This window comes from Pteropus medius, unplaced genomic scaffold (assembly GCF_902729225.1).
Source record: "Pteropus medius unplaced genomic scaffold, Ma_sr-lr_union100, whole genome shotgun sequence".
NCBI lineage: Eukaryota > Metazoa > Chordata > Mammalia > Chiroptera > Pteropodidae > Pteropus > Pteropus medius.
In genome coordinates this window covers 21,886,865-21,908,425 of record NW_024351730.1, presented here as the reverse complement: position 1 = coordinate 21,908,425, position 21,561 = coordinate 21,886,865, and the positions used below count along the sequence as shown (strand labels likewise).

General features: G+C 37.2%; 1 protein-coding gene across 3 annotated transcripts in view; it reads left to right on the top strand.

Moving 5' to 3' along the window:
• Positions 1–21,561, top strand: part of ADAMTS3 (ADAM metallopeptidase with thrombospondin type 1 motif 3) — a 223,273-nt gene that overhangs the window by 5,394 nt on the left and 196,318 nt on the right. For all 3 annotated transcript variants that reach the window (XM_039845408.1, XM_039845406.1, XM_039845407.1), the window contains exon 3: positions 13,591–13,997. In XM_039845408.1, the coding sequence (XP_039701342.1) occupies positions 13,591–13,997 (407 nt within the window). The remainder of the gene's footprint in view (positions 1–13,590; positions 13,998–21,561) is intronic.

Sequence of the window (21,561 nt, the reverse complement as noted above, 5' to 3'; positions counted from 1 at the left end):
GAGTAAGCATTTCCTCTACTCTAGACCTCATGAGAGCAGACTTTGCTGTATCCTCAATAAAACAGAGTTTGGTACCTTGCATGTCCTCAAATATTTCTTAATGAATAGATCTAGCAAGCAGGATATTATCACATTGGGATTTACCTGTGTAAATCTGAATTTCCTTAAATGTTCTTGTTGAGACCCTCTCCAGGTTTAATCGGTCCCCAAGAAAATGAGAATGGTGACAGTGGTTATACAGTTAATTATTCAATGGTATCAAGGCTTCTTGTGACTTCTCTTTTCACCTTACAAATCTCAGGGACCTAGGCTTATCAGTTTTTATACACTTTGCCATTTGTGTTTTACAGATATTTGGCAAATTGCATTGAATTATATGCAGGAATGCCCACTAATTTGCCAATTTGCCAACAATATAATACTAAAAAGTGTGGTTAGCTACCCAAGTTATTATTCTTCTTTGTAACTAAAGATCATGCACTTGACTTTACTAATTTAGTTCCCACCCCTCCACTGCACATCATAATAGTTCATGTTAAATTATTTAAGCTGCTTAGATGAAGCTGTTATTAAGTGCAGCATGTTATTTGTCATCAGCAACTTTTGCTGTTTAGCCAAAATATTTCTTCCACATTCTTTCACCGTTGGCCCTTGTCTTTTTACCAACTAATCATGATATTGCTCAGAAATATCAAGAAATCCCCAAGGTCACCTCTTCTTCCAGGGTGATTATCTCTAAATATTCTCTGCTTGTAGGTAGCCAACCCAGATTACCTTGGAAATCCATTGGGGACGATGCCTGGTAAAATCATGAGTGACTTCAGCGTGAAGAGTTTGGTTATGCTATTTGGACTGGATATGTTGACAGTGATGGCTGTCAACATATTATGTTAGCATATTATTATTCAGTATTCTTTTAATACACAGATTGTGTGTTTTTTGTATACCTGTTTTTTTTTATATTTTAGTATAATTTCTCCCAGCATTAAAAATTTTTTGTAAACATTTTAATTCTAGTATACTAATAAACCTTAATTTATATAATAATTTTCCTAATGATGTCCATTTTCTCATGATAATGAATGTTGCCACACTGTGTTATATATAAATCGTTGCCTGCTTTTCAAATGACTGGAAGAGAGTCCTGGAAGTTGAAGATTGAGTAAAACCAAAATAACATGATGCATTTTAACAATCGCTTTTAAACAAATTTGTATGAGGTGAACTCCTACTAGCAATATAGGAAAGTGTTGATTAAAAATATTCTAAATTAATTTTGGCTCAGTTATTCTTGACATGAATATAATTTTTAAATATTTGGTTACGCAGTCTCTGAAAGATAGAATGAATTAGTCATTTTTCTAGTTATCAGGTATCCACAAGTATGAACAATATTATAAAAATGTTTTGTAATTTTATTTATGAGAGGATTTGTTCACATCATAGAATAGGATTTGAGAGTTGTGTATTCTTTAGAATGGATGGGAAAGTGTGGGAAGAGTTTCCTAGCTTAAGGAATCTGTTCCCACATGTAATTGATCCATCCTAATTTTCCAAATATGTTTACATGACTTTGCTGACTAACTGTAAATCCCTAGGAGAGATTTTGTGGTAAAATGTCAGTCTCTTGTTTATAAAAATGACTGCCACAAATTCAGCATGATGAATCTTTATGGAATTTAGAACAAATTGTGAGCAGCATGAAACAGTATCTCATTCTTGAAGTGACTGATAAAATAAAAATAATATTTGGGAAACTTGTAAAAAGTAAGCAGGATTTGACACGAATCTTCAAATACAGTGGTCTTATGTATTAAATCACATTTCCTACAATTTTTCTTCATGTATAGTGCATATATTTATGTATATGCACACAAAAATAAAAAATGATTGAAATATTATTCATATAACTTGAGTTCTCTTTTAGATGTAAACATTTTACATGTAGAGTCCATTCCTTAATCTGAAATCTAACCAGTATATTTACTATTAACATTCGTTGCCTTTCATCAATTGATCAGGGGCGCGGACTCTGTTCACCATACGGTTTAAAGTCCTGGCTCCACCAGTTTCCAGTGGACGCCTTTAATCTCTCAGAGAGTCTTGTTTATGACATAGGCATACTACTGCTGCTTGCTTCATAGAGTTGTAAAGGTTTCATAAAATGCTGGCATATGGGAAGCAAAAGAGAATAATAGATACTGTAGATAGTATGTCTTAGTACTGTGCTTTTAAAAAAAATTATTCAGGGAGAGCCATCTCCTAATCGCTCCATTTTTGACAGGTCTGGCTGCCACCATGAGTTTCCAGGAAGCTTAATTTACTGTGAACTATCCAGCCATTCAGCTAACCATGCGACAGCCCTTTAAGAGTTCTATTTTCGTGTATTATCTTTATGTTGATAATAAAGTGTTGCTTAATTCATTGGAATATAGCAGTAGAGGGAAGGAGTTGAGTAAGGAATGGTGCAAAAACAATTATTCCATGTAGATTCCACACCAATTATATTTTATGTATACCAGATACAATTCTTTTTCTTCTTTTTACCTTATCTATTGAAATTTCTTCTTTCCATTTCATTAAGAGAAAATTTCTATATTATGACTCCTTTGTGAATAACAAGAACCAAGCTGACACTGGTTAAGTAAAACAAAATTGATCAGGTAATCAAAGTCAGGTATAACCGGGTCTGAGGGTTCAAAATAATGTCAGGAACCTCTTCTTCTTTTTCCCTCCCTCTTTTCCCTCCTCCCCCTCCCCTTCTCCTCCCTTTTCCTTCCTCCCTTCCTTCTCCTTCCTCCCTCCCTTCCTCCATCCTCTTCCTTCTTTCCTTCCTTCCTTTTTCTCTCCTCTGTGTTGGCTTTATCTCTATCAGGATAAGACTGTCATGTCCTCTCTACCCCCCAAGTTGTGGCAAATACTATCACTAGCATCTCTAGGTTATCACATCACCTTTCACCCACTAGGCAGAACACTTCTTTTTTTGACAGCTCCAGGAAAGTTCCTGGTAGGGCTTTTTATTGGCTACCTAGCTTGAGTCATAAGCTTACCCTGAACCATTCACTGTAGTCAGGGATGCAGTGCACAGATTGGTCTCAATCGAGACGTTTTACCTTTGATTTACAGGGACTAAGAGTGGAGTGTAGTGGGTTAACCTGAGGAAAAAGTGGGGTGCAATTAAAGTAAAAAAGATGAATTCTGGGGAGCCACACGTTTATAATGATGGTATAGATGTGAGGGCTTCCCAGTGTACTGCATGGGAACTGGTGGCAGTGGTAGGCAGGATATCGATTCCAAAGATGTTTACTTCTGATTGCTAATTATTTGAATATGTTATGTTACGTGGTAAAGAGGAATTAAGTTTGCAATGGAACTAAGGCTGCTAATCAGTTGCCCTTAAAATAGATTATCCTGGATTATCCAGAGGGGAATCTTTATCAATGGAAGATGTAGGTGAAAGAAAGTTTGCAGCATAAGAAAGACTTGGTCAGTGTTGCTGGCTGCCAGGTTGTTGGAAGGGAACCATCAGCCAGGGAATTCAGGTGGCCTCTGTAAGTTGAAAAAGGCAAGGAAACGGATCACACTTAGAGCTTCTAGAAGATATGTAGCCCTTCTCATACCTTAATTTTAGCTCAGTGTGACCAGTTTCTGACTTTTGACCTCCAGAACTGTAGGATAATAAATGCATGTTGTTTTAGGTCACCAAGTTTGTGGCAATTTGTTATAGCAGCAACAGGAAACTAATCTAGTGGCCCCATGGACTGTCCCAGTTCCTCATACTTTTGTCAAATCATGAGCCAGATTGTTTTAGATTTGGAAAATATAATTACAAGTGAAGTTTCAGTGAAAACCTTTAAAAATGCTGTCTACATTTCTTATCTGTCATATTTTCCCCAGCCTTTGGCCCTGCAAACAAATGCTGATTTTCTTCTTTTTAAATTCCAGCTTCAGTTAGTCATTAGAAATATTATCTATCAACAAATTGTAAGATGCATGAGAAATATTAATTTTTAGAATGCCTAATATAGCTCTTGAGTCTGCAAAACGTCCAGTGATGATAAATATAGCCAGTAGAAGTACTTCTTTAAAAACTAAGATTGGAATGTTAAAATGTTGGCATTTGGGCCTCAAAAAAATTTTCCCTCTACTTGTTATCCTGTTATTGATTATTTGATCATTTTAAGATGTAGCAAACAAAGAAACTACTTGGATTTTAAAAGAAAACATTTTTCTTCATGTTTTTCTTTTCTTGAAAGATCTTCTCTTACCTGATTTCATGATCTGGAACATGAAAGAATGTGCTATTTTTTTCTAAATGACTTTTTTGAACATAAACATCGCGCAATTGCAACAAATATTTATGAAAAAGCCAAATTAAAAACAATGAAAAGAATTTTTAAGTTTACAACTATTGTTCTTTCTTAATGAGTGAAAATAACCCCAGGACCACCTTTTCGTTTCTTCCTCAAATAGCTTGATAAACGATCTTTGACTATGAAAATGGGTTTGCAATTAAACTAAAAGACATCAGAGAGTTTTTCTGCCTCGTCACAATTAATTTTTAATTGCCTTTGAGAAGATGTGTCTCCTCCTCCATTAAGGTTTCCAGCCTTGGTAAACACTTTGGCGTGTGGTGTCTTTTTTAAGGTCCACTCTTCACCCCACTCACATCTTTCCTGGAGCAGCTGGCTCCTGTCATTTCTGATGAAAGTCATTCTCTCTCCCTTGGCTCAGGATTTGGAAATATTGTTGTTGGAGCTACTTCTTTAACAGATCTTGAAAAATGCTCATTCGATTTCATTCGTGTGCCCAGATTATTGCATACTGAGAATTTATACCTGATAAAGGAAATTGCCTGTGTGAACTGCCTCTTCATAGGAGAGCAATCAGCCAATTCTTGGAAGAGAATACCAGTCTCTGGGGTGGGCAACGGCACATGAGTTGTGACAGCTAGCCCAGACTTCCAATCCTCTCTTGATGAGGAGCTTACAGTCCCTTCTAACCACATCAGAAACACTACAAGGTGGGGGGGGGGGGAAAGGCGGAGGTGGAAAAAGGTGCCTGAAGGGTGCTGGGACATGGAAAGAATCTGAAACTGACTTTCTCCTTCTATAGCTTTAGCTAGAAGATGATGGTGTTCGTGTTGGTAATAATGATAATAACATCAGCTAATTTTTCATTTATTGAAATGTTTTTAGACGGACCAAGCCCTTTATGTGCCTTACCTTATTTGATCCCCTTTATTATCCCTATTTTACAGATAACCTCTCTGAGCCTTAATTTCCATAATCTGCTTGCAGGATGCCAAAGAGTATCAGCTTGAAACCAACTGGAATTCAAACACAGGCCTTTCTGACTCCAGACTTTTAGTGCTTATTCGTTCTTTGAGATCAAAGCTACATTGCATCAATCACAAATATTCCAATAATCTGTGTGCCTGGGGTGGCTTTGGTCTTAATTAGATCAGCTAAAAACCGCTGGTATACGGGAGCTTCGTACTCCAGATCTTAGCATGTTGTACTGTACTACTGAACACTTTTGTTCTCTTACTGTTCTATAGTGTGGTCTTCGCAATGTACTGGGGACATCTAGTCTCCTCTAGGAGACTTTGGTGTATCATTCTACAACATACTTAGAAGCATTCTAAGCTGCTTGTCCTTAGTTGTGGGAATATGCAACTGAATGCATGAAAGAGTCAGGAGGATCCCAAAGCATTGGCCACAATGTCATACTGTGAGAGTACTCCCTCCTAAGAATTCCCACTTCCAAAAATAGCCATTGATTTTTTTCCATGAGAGACTGATGTACACTGGGGACATTTAAACACAGTTAAGATACCATATGTCTACTCTAAAGAACTTAAAATCTGAGGACAAGATGTAATCATATAACTTTTCTTCCATAATGATTTTTATAACTTTTATATGGACAGTGCATGACAGTGAGAACTAGGAAGCTTAGACCAGGAGGTCTGCACTCTGGACAAGTTAACAGGGAAGATCTCTTGGAATAGATGGGGTTTGAGATAGACCGTAGGGGCTGGGTTGGATCTGCATAAATGAAGAAAAAGGAGCAATCCTTTTTCCCTCGGTGATACAATTGAGTAGGGCTGTAAAGGAAGGTATGATTTAGCTGAGACTGGTGAACACATCAGAATGTTTTGCTAGACTAATACAGGAGATAATGTCAAAAAGAAATTAGGGACACAGTGTAAAGAGTCTTAAATATCAAAGCTAAGTTTTAATTTGCTTATATTGTCTATTCTCTGAGTTTTACTTTCTTATAAAATGAGAAGATTTGATTAATAGATTGTCTTTCAAGCAATTTTCACGTCTAACATGAAAAATAGGTATCGGTTTTCTGAATCTATTTTATCCTGAGGTAATGATAAACCATTGAAACTATTCAAAGAGAATAACATAGTAATGTTAATACTTAACATTTATTGAGCACTTACTATGTGCCAAATGTTGTTCTAAGTACTTTGGATTAGGCTATTTAGTTTTTACCACAAGCCTGTGACATAAGTACTTTTACCCTTGTTTTTACAGATGAGTACTGACATAAATTCTTAAGTGACCAAAATCACAAAGGGAGTAAGTGGCAGAACCTAGGCATTTTAAATGTGGGGCTTTGAACAATTTTCCTGGCAGTAATTTAGATAATTTGGTTAGATTTATATAATATTTGGTAGTGAGAAATTATATGTGGGGAGTGTGGAGTTGGCACTTGCAGACTTTTGGTGTGAGGTTATGAGGACTGAAGGTGATTGGAAGAAAGGGGAGTAATTTGTGAGAAATTTTTAAGGAGGACTATGTAGGGCTTGAATGATATCAATTTGGGGAGAGATTGAAATGAAGTCTGTTTTCTAGCCTGAGATTTGGGAGAATCAGCACATCGTGAATAGAAATAGCGAAGTCAGGATGGCAAGCTAAAGGTTCAAATGAAAACAAGCAGTTTAAATATTTTAAGAGTGAAAAAGAGGGTAAGATGCGTTTTTCTCAGCAGAGAACTGGCCCATTCAGATTTCAGTTTGGGGGATCTTCCTTTTTTCTTTTAACCTATACTTATTGAAGGCCTATTATGTGTGTGGTATCATGTTAAAACAGACATGCATAAATAGTTTCAAAGCCTCAGAAATGATTAAAGTTTGGAAACTATTAGACAAAATGTAATATGGCTGACTTTAAAACAGAAAGCCTGACTAGCTCGAAGGTCTAAGTACATGGAAATGAAACTTGATAGCCTCCTCAAATTTTTTGATGTACGTTGTATAATATTTGTGTGTACAGATGTATATACATGTCACACATACCTGTATATATACACAAGAATGTTTTTTTCATGCAAGACAGTGAGGAAGAAGGCTTTGAACTCTAGAATGAGGAATTGAGATATGAGGGAATTTTCTGGAAAAGATAAGGTTATAATTAGACTGACAGCAGAAATGTGACAGTACTTTTTCTTAAAAGTAGTTCAAGTTTCTGAGTAGATCTGGAATAAAAACATACTCCTCTTACCTGCCTGGGTTCTGAACAAGTTGAGAAATAACAAATCTAAAGATACAGTGAAAATATCTTTTACAAAAGAGGCCAGGAAAAAGCACCAGGCTTTCACTTGATTAGTCAGTATGCTGGCTGAAGGCTCACCCCATCCGGTGTGTGTCAGGCCCCACCGGGCTGGGGCAGAGCCCACCCCTGGGGATGTGGAAGAGAACACATGATCTGTATCAGGAGCCTTCCCAGGAAGAAGAAAGATGAGGGAGGTGCTGAGCTTTGCAATCTCCTTATTTTCCCCCAACTTACAAGTCACATACTTCTCTCTTCTTTACAAGGGGGAAGGGTGAGTTAAGGGGCACAGAGAGACCCGGAACACTCAGAAAAGTCTCTCCTTGCAGAGAGCAGAAGCAGGTTAGAGGCACTTCTAACTTAAGAAAAAATAATGCCAGCTACTTGAGATGCCTTAACTGTAAGAAAGGGGCAAGGACTAGATGATTTTTCAAGGTCCTTTTTATTTTTGACCTATATAATCATAATTCTATGAATATCCAAAGGGATTGCAAAGTGGGGGCTAATTTCCTGCTGCCTGTTTCTAAGTGTGAGGGGCTTTGTGTCTGCATTCCAGGAGGTCTGTTTTAATGATTAGATCCATTTTTTGTTGTTCTTAGTACCTTAAAACATAAGACCTGGATACTATGAATTGTTTGATTTATAGGCCAGTTGAGACTATGAGAAATATACATAACGTTTGCAAGCAAAATTCTGGCTACAGAGGTTAATGACAACTTTTATAGTTTGCTGTCATTGACCACTTGATAGTAAATTACTATTTGGGGAAAAGAGGATGTATTCAAATTTTAGAAACCCCTTAGGCTCAAACTACTCTCGTTCATTTATTCATTCATTTATTCACAGATATTTTAAATTAAATGACTTCAGGTTCTGTTTTAGGCACTGAGGAACTGTAAGAGAACAGATAAGAATCCCTGTTCTCATTAAGTTTATATGCTAGTAGGTATAAAGAAACAAAAAATAAACATACAAATAAAATTTACAGTTTGAGATGGTGACAAGTTTTGTGGAGAAATGTGAAATACCGAAGAGGGATAGAGAGTGATGAGGTAGTTACCAGTAGTTAGGACAGACCTCACTGGGAGGGTCACATTTAAGCAAAGGCCTGAAGGAATTGAGGGGTAAGCCGTGCACCTGTCTGGGGGAAGACACTTGGGCAGAGGAAACAGCAAGTACAGTGACCTTGAGATGGGAGGATTCCAAATGCCAGGCTATAGGACCTTGTGAGCTATTTTACTTTGAATGGGATGGGTTTTGAGGAGAAGATGTGACATGATCTGCCACTTAAATTTCTCTAGCTCTTTGTCGAGGATAACCTAAAAAGGGAAGAACAGAAATAAAAAGTATGGTTATAAGGCTCGTTCAAAACTGAGGTGATGGTTGTTTGGATTAGGGTAGTAACAGGGGAGGTGGTGAGCAGTGGTCAGTCTGGAGATATTTTGAAAGTTGAGTCAATAGCATATGTGAAAAGATTTGATGTGTGGTGTGAGAGGTGTTAAGGATGGTTTAGTCAAGGGTTTTGGTCTGAGTAACTGGGAGGAGAGAGTTGCCATTTACTGACATAGGTAAGGGGCAGATTCGGAAGCAGGAAAATAAGAAGTTTATTTTGGGAAATGTTGAGATGCTGTTGACTGTTCACATGGAGTGGATCCATAGGCAATTGAATTGACAAGAGAAGAGCTCATGGATGAAGACTAGGTTAGACATATATGATTGTGAAAGCATTCAAAGTCACAGGTGGGATGAGCTAACCAGGTGGGAGAGGGTAGACGTAGGAGAGAAGAGCCCGTGGACCAGGTCCCGTGACACTGCAATGCATAGGGCTCATGGGAATAGGGACATGAGGAGGGAGAATGAGGAGGGAGACCAGTGAGGAAAGAGGGGTCCTGGAAACTAAATGAAGTATTTTAAGAAGGAAAGAGAAACAGGGTCAGATGTTGATGACAGGGCAAGTAAGAAGATAGATCCTTGATTATTTGTTTCAGCAACATGGGGTTACTAGTGACCTCCACAAGAGCCTGATTAGAGTGGGTTAGAGAAAGAACAAGAATGGGAAGAAAGGAATTGGAGATATTGAATATAGTTAGTTTTTTAAAGTGTTTTGCTAGAAGGGGCGGGGGTGAAGTAATGAGGGATTAGCTAGAGGTGGATGTGTCGTCAAGAAGTTTTTCTTTTTTTTGAGATGGGAAATATGGTGGCTTATTTATTTGCTGGTAGGAATGATCTAGTGATATGGGAGAAATTCATAAGGAAAGAGAGAGAGGACAATTGCTAAAATAGTTCTTGCAAAAGCAAGGGAGGTTAGGATGTATATAAGGAACGATTTTGCAAACAGTTCATACAACCAGTAGGGAGATGGAGCATGCATGCACAGATGCCAGCGGATTGTGGAAAGTTTACTGTATATGAGTCACTCTTGGGTAATTAGTGGCCAAGGTGTGGCCCCAGCCTTCTTGTGGCTTGTGGAACTTATGGCCTACAAAACCTTTACACACCTATTTCTGTGGCCCTTCAGCCATCACAGCTGACAATTAAATAGTTTCATATTTTAAAATTGCACATAGGCGTTATTTTGATGGGTACTAATTTATATTTCTTAAGACATCTAACATTTACTGAATCCTCTGCATAATCTCCTTTATACCACTCACCAAACCTATGAATTTGGAACTATTACTCACCCCCAGTTAACAAATGAGGAAACTGATCCTAAGGAAAAAATAAAGAACTTGTTCATTTGTTGACTTGCTGTTTTCTGACATTGTAGTTCATGCCTTAACCGTTGGTTATAATGCTTTGTGGAAGTATTTGGGCCTGTGAAATGTATACTTTCTGAATGCAGCAAATTAACATTGGATATAATTCAGTTTTCCTATGTGATCGTAATCTGAGATTAAATACTTTTGATAGTTTTGAGCTTTACCCACCACCTTCTCCCCTCCCCACCCCTGCAAATACCAAGAATTTAAGAGCCTTTTAATTAAACTTTTTGAAGCTACACTAGAGCAAAAATTGGTTGACTGGCTTGAGTAGGCAGAACGTCATCATTTTTGTGGTAGTTTTCCTTTATAAGTCAGAGCTTAAATTAGAAATTGATCGCAAGGTATTTAATCTATTCTGAAGTGAATAAGCCTAGGAGCATGGTCTTCAGCATCAAAACGATCAGAAGCAATATTTTCCTTTAGCTTTTTGCTGGCTATGTGTTAGGCCTCCTAGGCCTGCTTTCTCATTTATAGACTAAGGGTAATAATAACTACCTATGGTGACTGTGGTGAGAATTAGAGATGATATATTCCCGAGCACAAAGCACAGCCTAGTATTTATTCTGCTAATAAGTGACAGGTGACTGGGTAGCTTCCTTGTCAGTTCCCTTAACGTTAACTACTGTCAGGGGGATGGTAGCCTGAGGAGTTACTAAGTGCATCTTTTCCTTTGATTGATTTCCAACTGGAAAATAACTCATTCAGGGTTTAATTTCAGAGATGTTTCTTATGCGTACATTTAAGGAATGATTTATTATTTAGTTTTATAGAAGACAAAGCTCTATAGAAATATACCATCTTTATTTTGAATAAAAATTTAGAACGCATTGTCTGACAGGAGAAATGGAACTGTCCCAAATAGGATGTATGGTTAACTGTAAGCATGAGGCTTTGAGTAGCCTCCTGGGTGTGGAAGAGCCTCCTTGCATTCTTAAATTTTCTAGTTCTCTAGTCACTTAATCCAGGCATCAGTATATTGTCTAGACTTTGGGTGTATGAATTCTCTTCAACGGAAATGGGAAATCCATACATTAAAATTAAGCATTGCTTTCTCCTGCCTGTGAAACAGTAAACTGATGGTTAGAGAAAGAATTACAACAGAGATTATTGGTACAGCTGGATGCTTATGGGCCTTGGATAGGAAGTCAGAGTGTGTAGCACAATAGACCTGCGTTACTACCCTAATTTAAAAACTTCTACAGACAAGAGACCCTGGATAGTACAAAATCTTCTATCAGATGACATTGGGAATACCAATCGAATGAGGAGTTCTTATCCCTAAGGAATTAATTTGGGATAGGCTTTGCCCATCCATATCCAAGAGACTAAGTCATCTTTTACTAAGGAAACTTACCCCTTCATCACTCTGTTCCTGTGACACTTGACTTCACTCCCTAAAATTTTGAGTTCTTCCTCTAAACCAAAATTTACAGACATGTTCACCAGGGATTTGGTTGTAAGGGATACCAGTCTCTGTCTCTGTGCTTGCACTAATGCCTGTTATATATCCTGGACTGTAATGCAGCGGTCCCCACCCTTTTTGGCACCAGGGGCCAGTGCTCCTATGAGACTCTAATGCCTGATGATCTGAGATGGAGCTGAGGCTGTGATGCTAGTGCTGGGGAGTGGCTGCAAATACAGGAGAACCTTTGCTCACTGGCCCACCGCTCACCTCCTGCTGTGTGGCGCGGTGCCTAAGAAGGCCATGGACCGGTACCGGTCCTCGGCCCCGGGGAATAGAGCACCTGTGAAGCAGGGATTATGGTACTGCTGCTCCAGTGTTGGAGCTAGGCTTTACTTTTCTCTCTGATACAACTTCCTCTGCTTAGTAAATATTTATAGCTGTGTTACTTATTCTAAGCATTTAATAGGAGGATATCTTGTTTAAATCTATTGGTTATTATAAGTTGCATAATGATCACCAACATGCACTCAAGAAATTTCCAATTTGTAGAATTTGTCTTCTAGTACTTTACACATTGAGGTATTTAAAAAGCAGGAAAATAATGAAAACGTAGAGACTATAAGGATGCTTTTAAACACATAGGTTAATTTATGAGTTTCATACTCTAATTTATTGGATGATGTACATGTACTTTCTATAGGTGAACAGTATTAGGAACCATTTAATTTTTTCAGAGTACTTTAACCCACTATAGAACTAGTCTTAGACTAGAATTATGAAGGTGCAAAACCGTTTAATTTATGTTCTCAGATATTCCTTTCCATCTTCATCATTGTTGCCCCTTCATTTCCTTCAGTATCCTCTGTTCTGCCTTCAAAATTATTTCTATTGAGGGATAAATGGTTCATTCAGTGTGTTGTTTCTCAAGGATGTTTGCATTTGAGCAGACAATACTCACTTTGGCTAAACTAGGGGAATAAGTTCTAATGGTGGAACCCATGTTGTCAGGTGGATCCCAGATATACTTTCATGTCCTAATGACTGTCTATCATGTAAGGAATACAGGACAAAATGACAATATCATTTGCTCTTGACTAACTCTAACCTGCACATTCAATTATAGATTATTATTTCTTCTTTTTTACCCATTTTCCTCATTTTCCGAAAACATTCTGTGATTTATGAGACGTGACATGATGCAGCAGCCTGCGTGTATGGGCTTTGGAGTACAACTTGAATCTGTATCTGAGCTTTACACTTGCTTGACCTTGGACACGTATCCCCCTGAATCTCAGTTTCCTCGTCTCTGAGGTTTGATTGTTAGAATTTTTATGATGGAAAAAGTGTGTAAACTACAGCACCACAAACTAAAGTGTATAAATTATGTATGGGTCATGGTATATGCAACATAAAGGAGCTATTGTAATTAGTGTAAATTCTAGGATTCTTATTGGGAAAAAAATTTAAAAGTAAGAAAAAATTTCTTCAACATAATAGCAACTTTGTTAAAAATTTGCAGCAGGTGTCAGTTAAACAATAATAAATTCATTGGGAGCATGTCTTGATTATAAGAAAGCCAGGTATAGTTTATAGAAACATTCATTTTCTCAAATATGGGAAATGAATATTCACATTGTAATAAACTTTTAAAAAAAGTTTATTACAATGAGTTATCTAAGTGCATTTGAAAAATGATTTAAGTTCTCAAAATTTAATACGTATGAGATTATTCGGAAATGTAATAATGCAAGCTGAGGTGCAGTCTTGTGAGGTAGGCACTTTATGCCTATGTGATGTCCTCCTGTATTCTCTTGTTGTACAGGGTTCTACAATTCTGTTTTTCACTCCACAGATTTACCAGTAAAGAGGCAGAGAGAGTATGAGCTGGTCACTCCAGTCAGCACAAATCTAGAAGGACACTATCTCTCCCATGTTCTTTCTGCAAATCACAAAAAGAGGTCAACGAGGGACGTGTCTTCCAACTCTGAGCAATTGTTCTTTAACATCACAGCGTTCGGAAGAGATTTTCATCTGCGACTGAAGCCCAACACTCAGCTCGTAGCTCCTGGGGCTGTTGTGGAATGGCATGAGACATCTCCGGTGCCTAGGAATATAACCGACCCTGTTAATGATCATCAACTGGGACGTGCTTCTGAAAGAATCTGGAAAACAGAGCCTTTGCAGACTAACTGTGCTTACGTCGGTGACATCATGGATGTTCCAGGAACCTCTGTTGCCATTAGCAACTGTGATGGTCTGGTAAGACTCATTCCCTTTTGTGTGTATATGTTTGCAGGTGTTTGGGAGTTCAGCATGGCTTCAGTATGGTTTGGAAGGTAGAGGTGGAAAGGAAGCCTCATTATTAGATTTTAAGTCGGGAAGAAGCAAAAGAAAGCATTTTGCCATCAAAGATGTGTGCTTTGGCTTAATTTTGACATGAAGACCACATTATTCCAAGAAATGAAAGCCAAATATTTTAGTATTTTTTTGCTTATATTTTCACTGTGTTACATTGGGTAATTTTATTTCCTTATTTCTTTTAAAGCATTCTGAAAACTTTCTAAAGAAACATAGATTCCTCCACAATGATAGTATTTCACTTCTTATGAGGGAACTTTGGATATCTTCTAAGAGAGTATTTTGAAAGCATTCTCTCACCTCCCCACAGAATGCTAAAATGGGAAATGAGCAGATCATATGTCAGGATTTGTTCAAATAGCATTACTTTATGAATGTGAGATGTAGTTCTTTCTTGATGGTAGATATTGTCTTTATTTTCAAATGAAATACTCATATATTGCTCTTCAGTTTTGTGATTGAAGCCAGCGGTAACTGACCCTTATTTACACACTCAGCAGATGTGAACTATTTTGTATTTCCAGGTGTTATTTGAAAATTGTGTCAATGTTTATGCCTCTTCCATCCACAGTGTGACTCCAAGTCTTTCTTCAGAAAGAGCAACCATTTTTCCTTTCTCTGGTTGCCAGGCTGCTGTTTCTTGGGAGTTAAGAGCTATTCTCTTTGTCACTGCTTCTAAGAGTTCTCAAAATAGTCCTTACATTCCTACTTGTAATTATTCTACCTTGGCTGGTCCTCGAACAATACTGTGAATATTCTGCTATTGTCCTCTCTATGCATAATCCCAACCCCCAAAAGTTATGATATCATATGTTTTACCAAATGCTGGTGAATTCATTGTTTTACGTTTTATTTTTTAGTCTTGTACTGCCTCGTGATCTGTAAAATGTTAAGAGCCAGCACAGAAAACTGAATAGAAATAGTGTAGCAGGTCCTACTCTCCAAGTTGGACTTCGTGAGTTTAGGACCCATACCCTTATATTTGGGGGTGAACTGTGTTCTGGGGCTTTAAAAAATAAGGAATCTTTCAAACGTTTCTCAACAAAGGTTGAATAGACCTGAATAAGTCACTAAATAAAAATTTTTTTAAAAGCACTTTCCAGAAGACTTAATAAGTATAAAGTACTCATTGAGAGAGCTTGATTGAATACTACTAAGATATAAATGGAAATAGAATATATAAAAGACACTGCTTTGTAATAATTTTAAGTAAAATGTATTGAGTTTAAAACTTAATTCAGTGCTATTTTTTAGTTTTATAGCATAAAAATGTACTTTTCTACTTGTGTCCTTTGAGGCTGTGGCACGGGGAGCAGCCAAAGGTATTTATTTTTCATTAGGTTTGGAGGGCTCATAACAAGGCCTCCTCCCTTAGTGAAATCACTTAACTCTTTTTTCTTATGCTACCTTGTGGTATGCTGTGTGACTTTGAAATAGACAGTGCTCTGAGATAGAATTAACTTGTATCAAACAGTATCTTAATTAAAAAATAGTGCTACTCAAAGTGTGTCCACAGACTCAGGTTTGTGGACAAGATAAATACAGAAAGCGAGACTATGTGCAGAAACTTTTATAGTAATTTGACAGTTTATTGTATTTGTGTTGGTTCTAATAATAAAAACGTGGGATTGGGGTTTGGGTCTTGTTTATTTTGTTTTTCTAGTACTTAGGTTTTATTGTATTTTACAAAATTTCAGTCTGAGACCATTTACGGAGAAAAGAAACTGTTTCTTCACCACTGATAGTTGTTTGAAAAGCAAGCAATGACTCAGCTATTTTTACTCCTCTGGACTTCAGAAACTTGACTGAAATAGTCAGAGTCTATCTATTCCAGGTAACTATATGAAACGATCACAGAAACATTATTGAAGAGGACAGAAAAATACCTTGAGTGACATTTCCAGAGCCATGGTCTAGAAAGTGATCTAGACATGGATATACGTAGTAACTAAAATATTCTGTGGGTTTCTGAAATCAAGGTCAGAGTCTTCGGTACAAAGAAATTGATAGTGATTCTCACCAATGAGGCCACGAACAGCATCTGCTCCTGTCCAGTATGACCTTGTCCTGTTCTTTGACAAGATTACCATTCATGAGTGACTGCTGATTCTTCAATTGCAGCTTTATTCCCACTCTTGCCTACTATACCTCAGTGAGAATTATTGAGGTATTCAATCAGAATTGTTCCTGCTTTTTGATAGCATCTACTCTAAAACAGTCCAGCTTCTCTAGGCCTTCCCCCAAATTACCCAGGCAAAGCCTAAATCCTGTTAATAGGTTCTTTCTCATACTCTATTACTGACATGCTACTGGTTCCCTCTGGTGTGCATTTTCCCTACATGCAACATGTGATAAACCCAGCTTGTCAACTACAGATATGTTCTGGTGGTTTTTGGCTGGAGGGTGTTGACGTGCTTTACCTCTCCGCTACTACGTCTTTGAAATGAGAGTCCAATGGTTAGGAGTCATGGTGATGGCAGGCATTTCACACTCTTCTTAGTGGGAGGACACTTGGCTGAAGTTCCCAGCTGAAAATAGATTTCTTTATTCCACAGAGTCCTGGAATTTACTCTGTAACACCATTAAATCTCCTCTGCGAGTAGTGGCAGCTCACAATCATATTTTGTGGTTTAAAAATTTGCCAAAATAAAGGATTGTTTGGTTAGTAGGCTTTATGTCATGTATTTCATAACATAAGGAAACTGGATTTTTCTAGGCTTACTAGAACAATATCATTTTGTTGATTCTCCTGGATTATCATCAAAGGAACTGGTTGGGAGTGGAAGAATTGACTGGTGACGGCTCTTCTGGGTTATCCAGTTCAGTGATTTCCTCGTGGGCCGATTTCATGATCAAGAGAGTTTATCTAGGACAGAATTTTTCAATTTTTTTTTTTTAACATTTGGAATTCTTCCTTCAAATGAAATCATTAGAGGTTCTCTAATAAAATAATATGTAAAATGGATAAACTCAGGAAAGGCCTGTTAAAACATGGGCAGGAGATGTTCTTTCTCCTAGTTTCTCTTCCTTCTGCCTTGTTCTCACTCCAGACCACTCTTAGGCCTCCAGAGGCATCTAACAGAGTTCTTCACTGTTACGGCAAGAGGTCTTAGAAGACTGAGGTTAACAATTTGGGAATCATAAACAGAACCTCTTTTCCAAAATATCTGATATTCACATCTGGTTAATATCAGGCATTTTATCTTTTTGGGTTTGAGACATGGCCAAATGAAGTTACTGTAGACTGCTATTAACTTAGAAAGAAAACAGCCTTCAGACTTCCCTGTCTTAAGACTTTTGCTTTGGGATTTGGTCCCTTCAGAAACATGTTCTTGTCGTGCCTATTTCAGTGAGTCTATCTGTAGAGGCACTTTTTAAAATGTCTTTTTAAAGTATTATGAGCTAGTGCGACTGGGATGGAGAACATTTGACCAGGGATTGTAAATAAAGCTCAATCTGGTAAATGAAGTGTTTGATCCTAAAAATAGATACAGCTTGTAGCTATTTATAATGGATTTAGAAAATAGTATTTTAGAGGGCTGAAACATCTTTTAAGAGAAGAAATTGATCACTAAAGGCCCGTTGCCTCCCACCTTTTCCTTCTGTGGACATGTCTATAGAAGGTGTCATGTATTTTATTGATGGGACAAGAGGAGATCAGTGTCTTCATGAGTTACAGTGCTGATTTAGGAGACCTTGGAAGGTCTGAGGAACAAAGGACTAAAACTGCTTCACTTCTAGGCACCTATAGCAGACAATTTTAGCAATGCAGGATTAGAAGAAGCTCAAAGACCTTATATCCTTTAATTTATAGAAGTAGAAGGGAAAGGATCAGGCATTGGCCCCTTTTGAACTGAAGAATGGGTGAGAGTCCTCTATGTTAGTTAGTCTAGGAGAACCAATGTTAAGATAGGCCTCTTTGCTTCTTCCCTGAGATTTGGTCAAGCTGTGGCTGGCCCCATGGGAGCTGAGAATAATTACCTAGTCATGTGTAACTGCGTCTGGGCTGTTGGTACATCTTGCACCCTGCCTCCTTTCTCAAATAGATAGGCAGCCAGTTTGTACCTATCTGAATTGAAGAAGGAAGGTTCAGCATAGTCCTAGATCATTTTCATATTTTGTATCTAATTTGCATAAGCCTAGAATCAACATATGTCAAGCTTTTTCCAAATAATTTGGCTATCTTTCTCTTGTGTGACTTAGTTGCCTTTTACAAAAAATAGCCAAGGATGTGAGCTTGGAATAAAGTAGGAAGTAAAAAGTGAAAAGTGTTTTGAAATTTTGAAAATATTTCATAGTAGTTATTTTGTAGTTAATCTAAATTATTCATATTTATGAGTACCACCTGTTCAGTATATATTGATTTACATGAATTTGATTATGATTTCCCCCCATTATCTTCTCTAACTTTGCTATAGTAAAATTTTTTTAAGTTTAAAGATGATTTAAAAATTGGGGAATGAAGTAAATATGTATTACAGATCTTTCTTTGAACAGGCACGGAAAACAGAAGATAAAAGGGGAGAGGAAGTACTTTTTCTTTCTGCTGTTGGCCTGGGAAGTAATGCTTCCTACTCTTAATGCCATAAGTACCATGACTTCAGTATAATTCTAATAAGGTTTTTTAAAGATACTCAAGAAATGCTTTCAGGACTGTGAAAATGGAGCTGAGCATATTTTAATATCTTCTGGGTAATTATCATTAAAACAAGAATAAAGCACAGTGAAGTAATGATATGACGCCCTGTGCATAATCATGCTTTGAGGTAACAGTTTTTGCAGACTAAACTCAGCCTCAAGGTTCTCAAGTGCAAAAACTGTGTTATTCAATTGATTTAATAGTCATTCCTTCTAGGAATACTAATCAAGTTAATAAAGCATTCTGAAGTATTAGGAAGTGCTGTACTGATTTCTGTGGTAAATGCTAAGGGAAGCCAGCCAGGAGTAACCTTTGTCTTCCAAGAGTACTAGAAATAAGATATGCAAAAGTAGAACCAAGGTTTTAAATGTTGTAAGACTAGAATAGATGAAATCTGAAAGCTCGGATGATGGAAAAATTATTTCTGCATGGAAGGATGGGAGACCGCTCCTTGGAGGAAGCGATATTTGTGATACCAGAGAACCAAAAAAGGTAAATATTATGTTAAAGTAATTACATATGATGTCAGGGGATGGGATGGGATGGGATGGGATGGGTAAGAGGAAGAGCCTTTGAGGGAAGTAGGAGAGTTTTGTGGATGTCCACATGTGATGGCCATAAGCATGGGGAGAAAATGGAGTGAAGTTGATTTCATGAACGTTGTAACATATATAATGAATATACTGGAAGCCAAAGTAGTGTTGGCCAGTATGTAATTCAGTATAGGACTAAATGTGATACAAAAAAGAGAGAAAAATGAAGGCGAGTCAGTGAATGTGTGGTCAATACTGATAGGCTTGCATGGGCATTCAGGATGAGAGGAGGGCAAGGATTCCTGATCCTTCAGTATGTCGCTTTTTTTTTCCCCCCATAGAAAAGTTTCTCTGAAGTCATGACGTCTTTTTCTATGGAGTTTATGGAGGTATATCCCCAGTAACTTTTTTCTAGAGTTCCCAAAACTTTATCTGAGAGGGTTATGAAATTTGATTTAGAAAAATCTGACTTCTCCCACTGTCTAGCCCTTCACCCTTTCAAGCTTGATCAGTTATGTGCTCCATTTAGTAAATTTCTTTCTATGGCTATAATTTCTTCCCTTTTAAATGTTTTCCTCACTTTCTTACTATATTTACTGTATGTTCATATCGCTTCTTCATAGTCTCCAGGGATTACTTCTAATGTCATTTTAGTGATTTTTGTTTATGTCATGCTATGTGTGAAGTAAAAAAGTAGAGCATAAAAAGTAATTTGATCAACCTAACTCTACAGAAACAAAAAAAATAACCCTATTAATAACACTATAAATACATGCGTATGCATACACACACACATATATGTGTATCCATACACACACACGTGTGTGTGTGTGTGTGTGTGTGTGTGTATGGAAAACCATAGAAAAGGCAGAGAAAATCAATGTTTAATTAAAAACTTGAATTCAAGGGACAATGACAGAATTTGTTGTTAGGTCATAGAGTTGGTAGCAGGGCTGGATTGCTACATGGGTCTGTTTGCAATAAAGCACATGGTGGTTCTGTTCCCCCAGCTACCTAAATATGCTCCTTACAGTGTCGGTCAGTGACAAGGAGACCATGACATGAATTAACTTGTATTTTTTTAATATTGTTAGGAATATATAGAGGGTAATCAAAAATGCAATTGAAAAGAGAGATTTTAACTTACTACTGTCAGTCTCCAACAACAACACTGCAGAAATATTGGGAATAAAGAATCAGTTGTGCTATTAAGGCAGTCAGACTGAATTCTCTGTCTCTAAGACATGGAATTTTAAATACTTGGTATTTTTTTTCAAATATTTATTTTAAAAGGAGTTGACTTTTGAGCAATACTGGACTACACTAAATGTATCAAGAAATTATCATTAGACTTATTGTAGTTTGTCAGTCCTTTGGTAAATGGATTCAAATCTTCCATAATTATAACAAATTTTTGAAAATTCTAGTTTGATGAATAAAGAAACAGGGATATATAGTTACATTAATCTAACTTCAGAGTCATTAATGTTAAAAAAAATAAAGGACATTATGTAGCCTGAGGTTTTGATAAACATTATCTAGATTGTTATAGCCTATTTTTATAAAATATTTAGAAGATATTACATTATGAGTTTTGTAATAAGAATCAATAACACCAATGAAGAGGAACAGTAGCCAAACTATTCAAAGTTATGATACTTGGGAAGAATTCAGTTTAGAAAAACTTAAGTACTATTGATAACCTGAGTCAAAGTTTATCAAGTGGTTGAGGGAAATGGTTCATACTGGGAGCTGGCATGGTGTTGATTTAGAATCAGACAAACCTGGACTCCAATTTCAGTTCCACCACCTACCAGCCATGTGACTCTTAACTTATTTAACCTTTTGGAAGTCTCTTTCTTTCAGTAACGTGGGAAAAGTAATGCTTATCAGGCCAAGGCCTTACCAAGTATGTTAATGCATCTTTCACACAGCTTGGCTCCTAGGAAATCAGTGATTGGTACTACACTCCCTTTCCTTCTTTTTCAACTTATAATAATTTGTCTTTAATATTTGTGATTAATAATAATGAGGACTAAGTTTGCAAAATAAATACCTCAGTTAGTCAATTCAACCTGTGACCTGACTTGTGGAAAATCATCTTCTATGAAGTGAATACCTTGGTGAAAATCTTGTAATTTTCAGGTCACTTTCTCCACCTGATACAGAGGTCATTTGTCATCCTCTTCTCTAAGGGGTACTCCAACTGCTCCTCTTTGAAGACTGCTGAGGATGAGAAACTCACCATTTTCTATCTTATGTGTGTAGAGCTCTGCCATATACAAAGTTCATC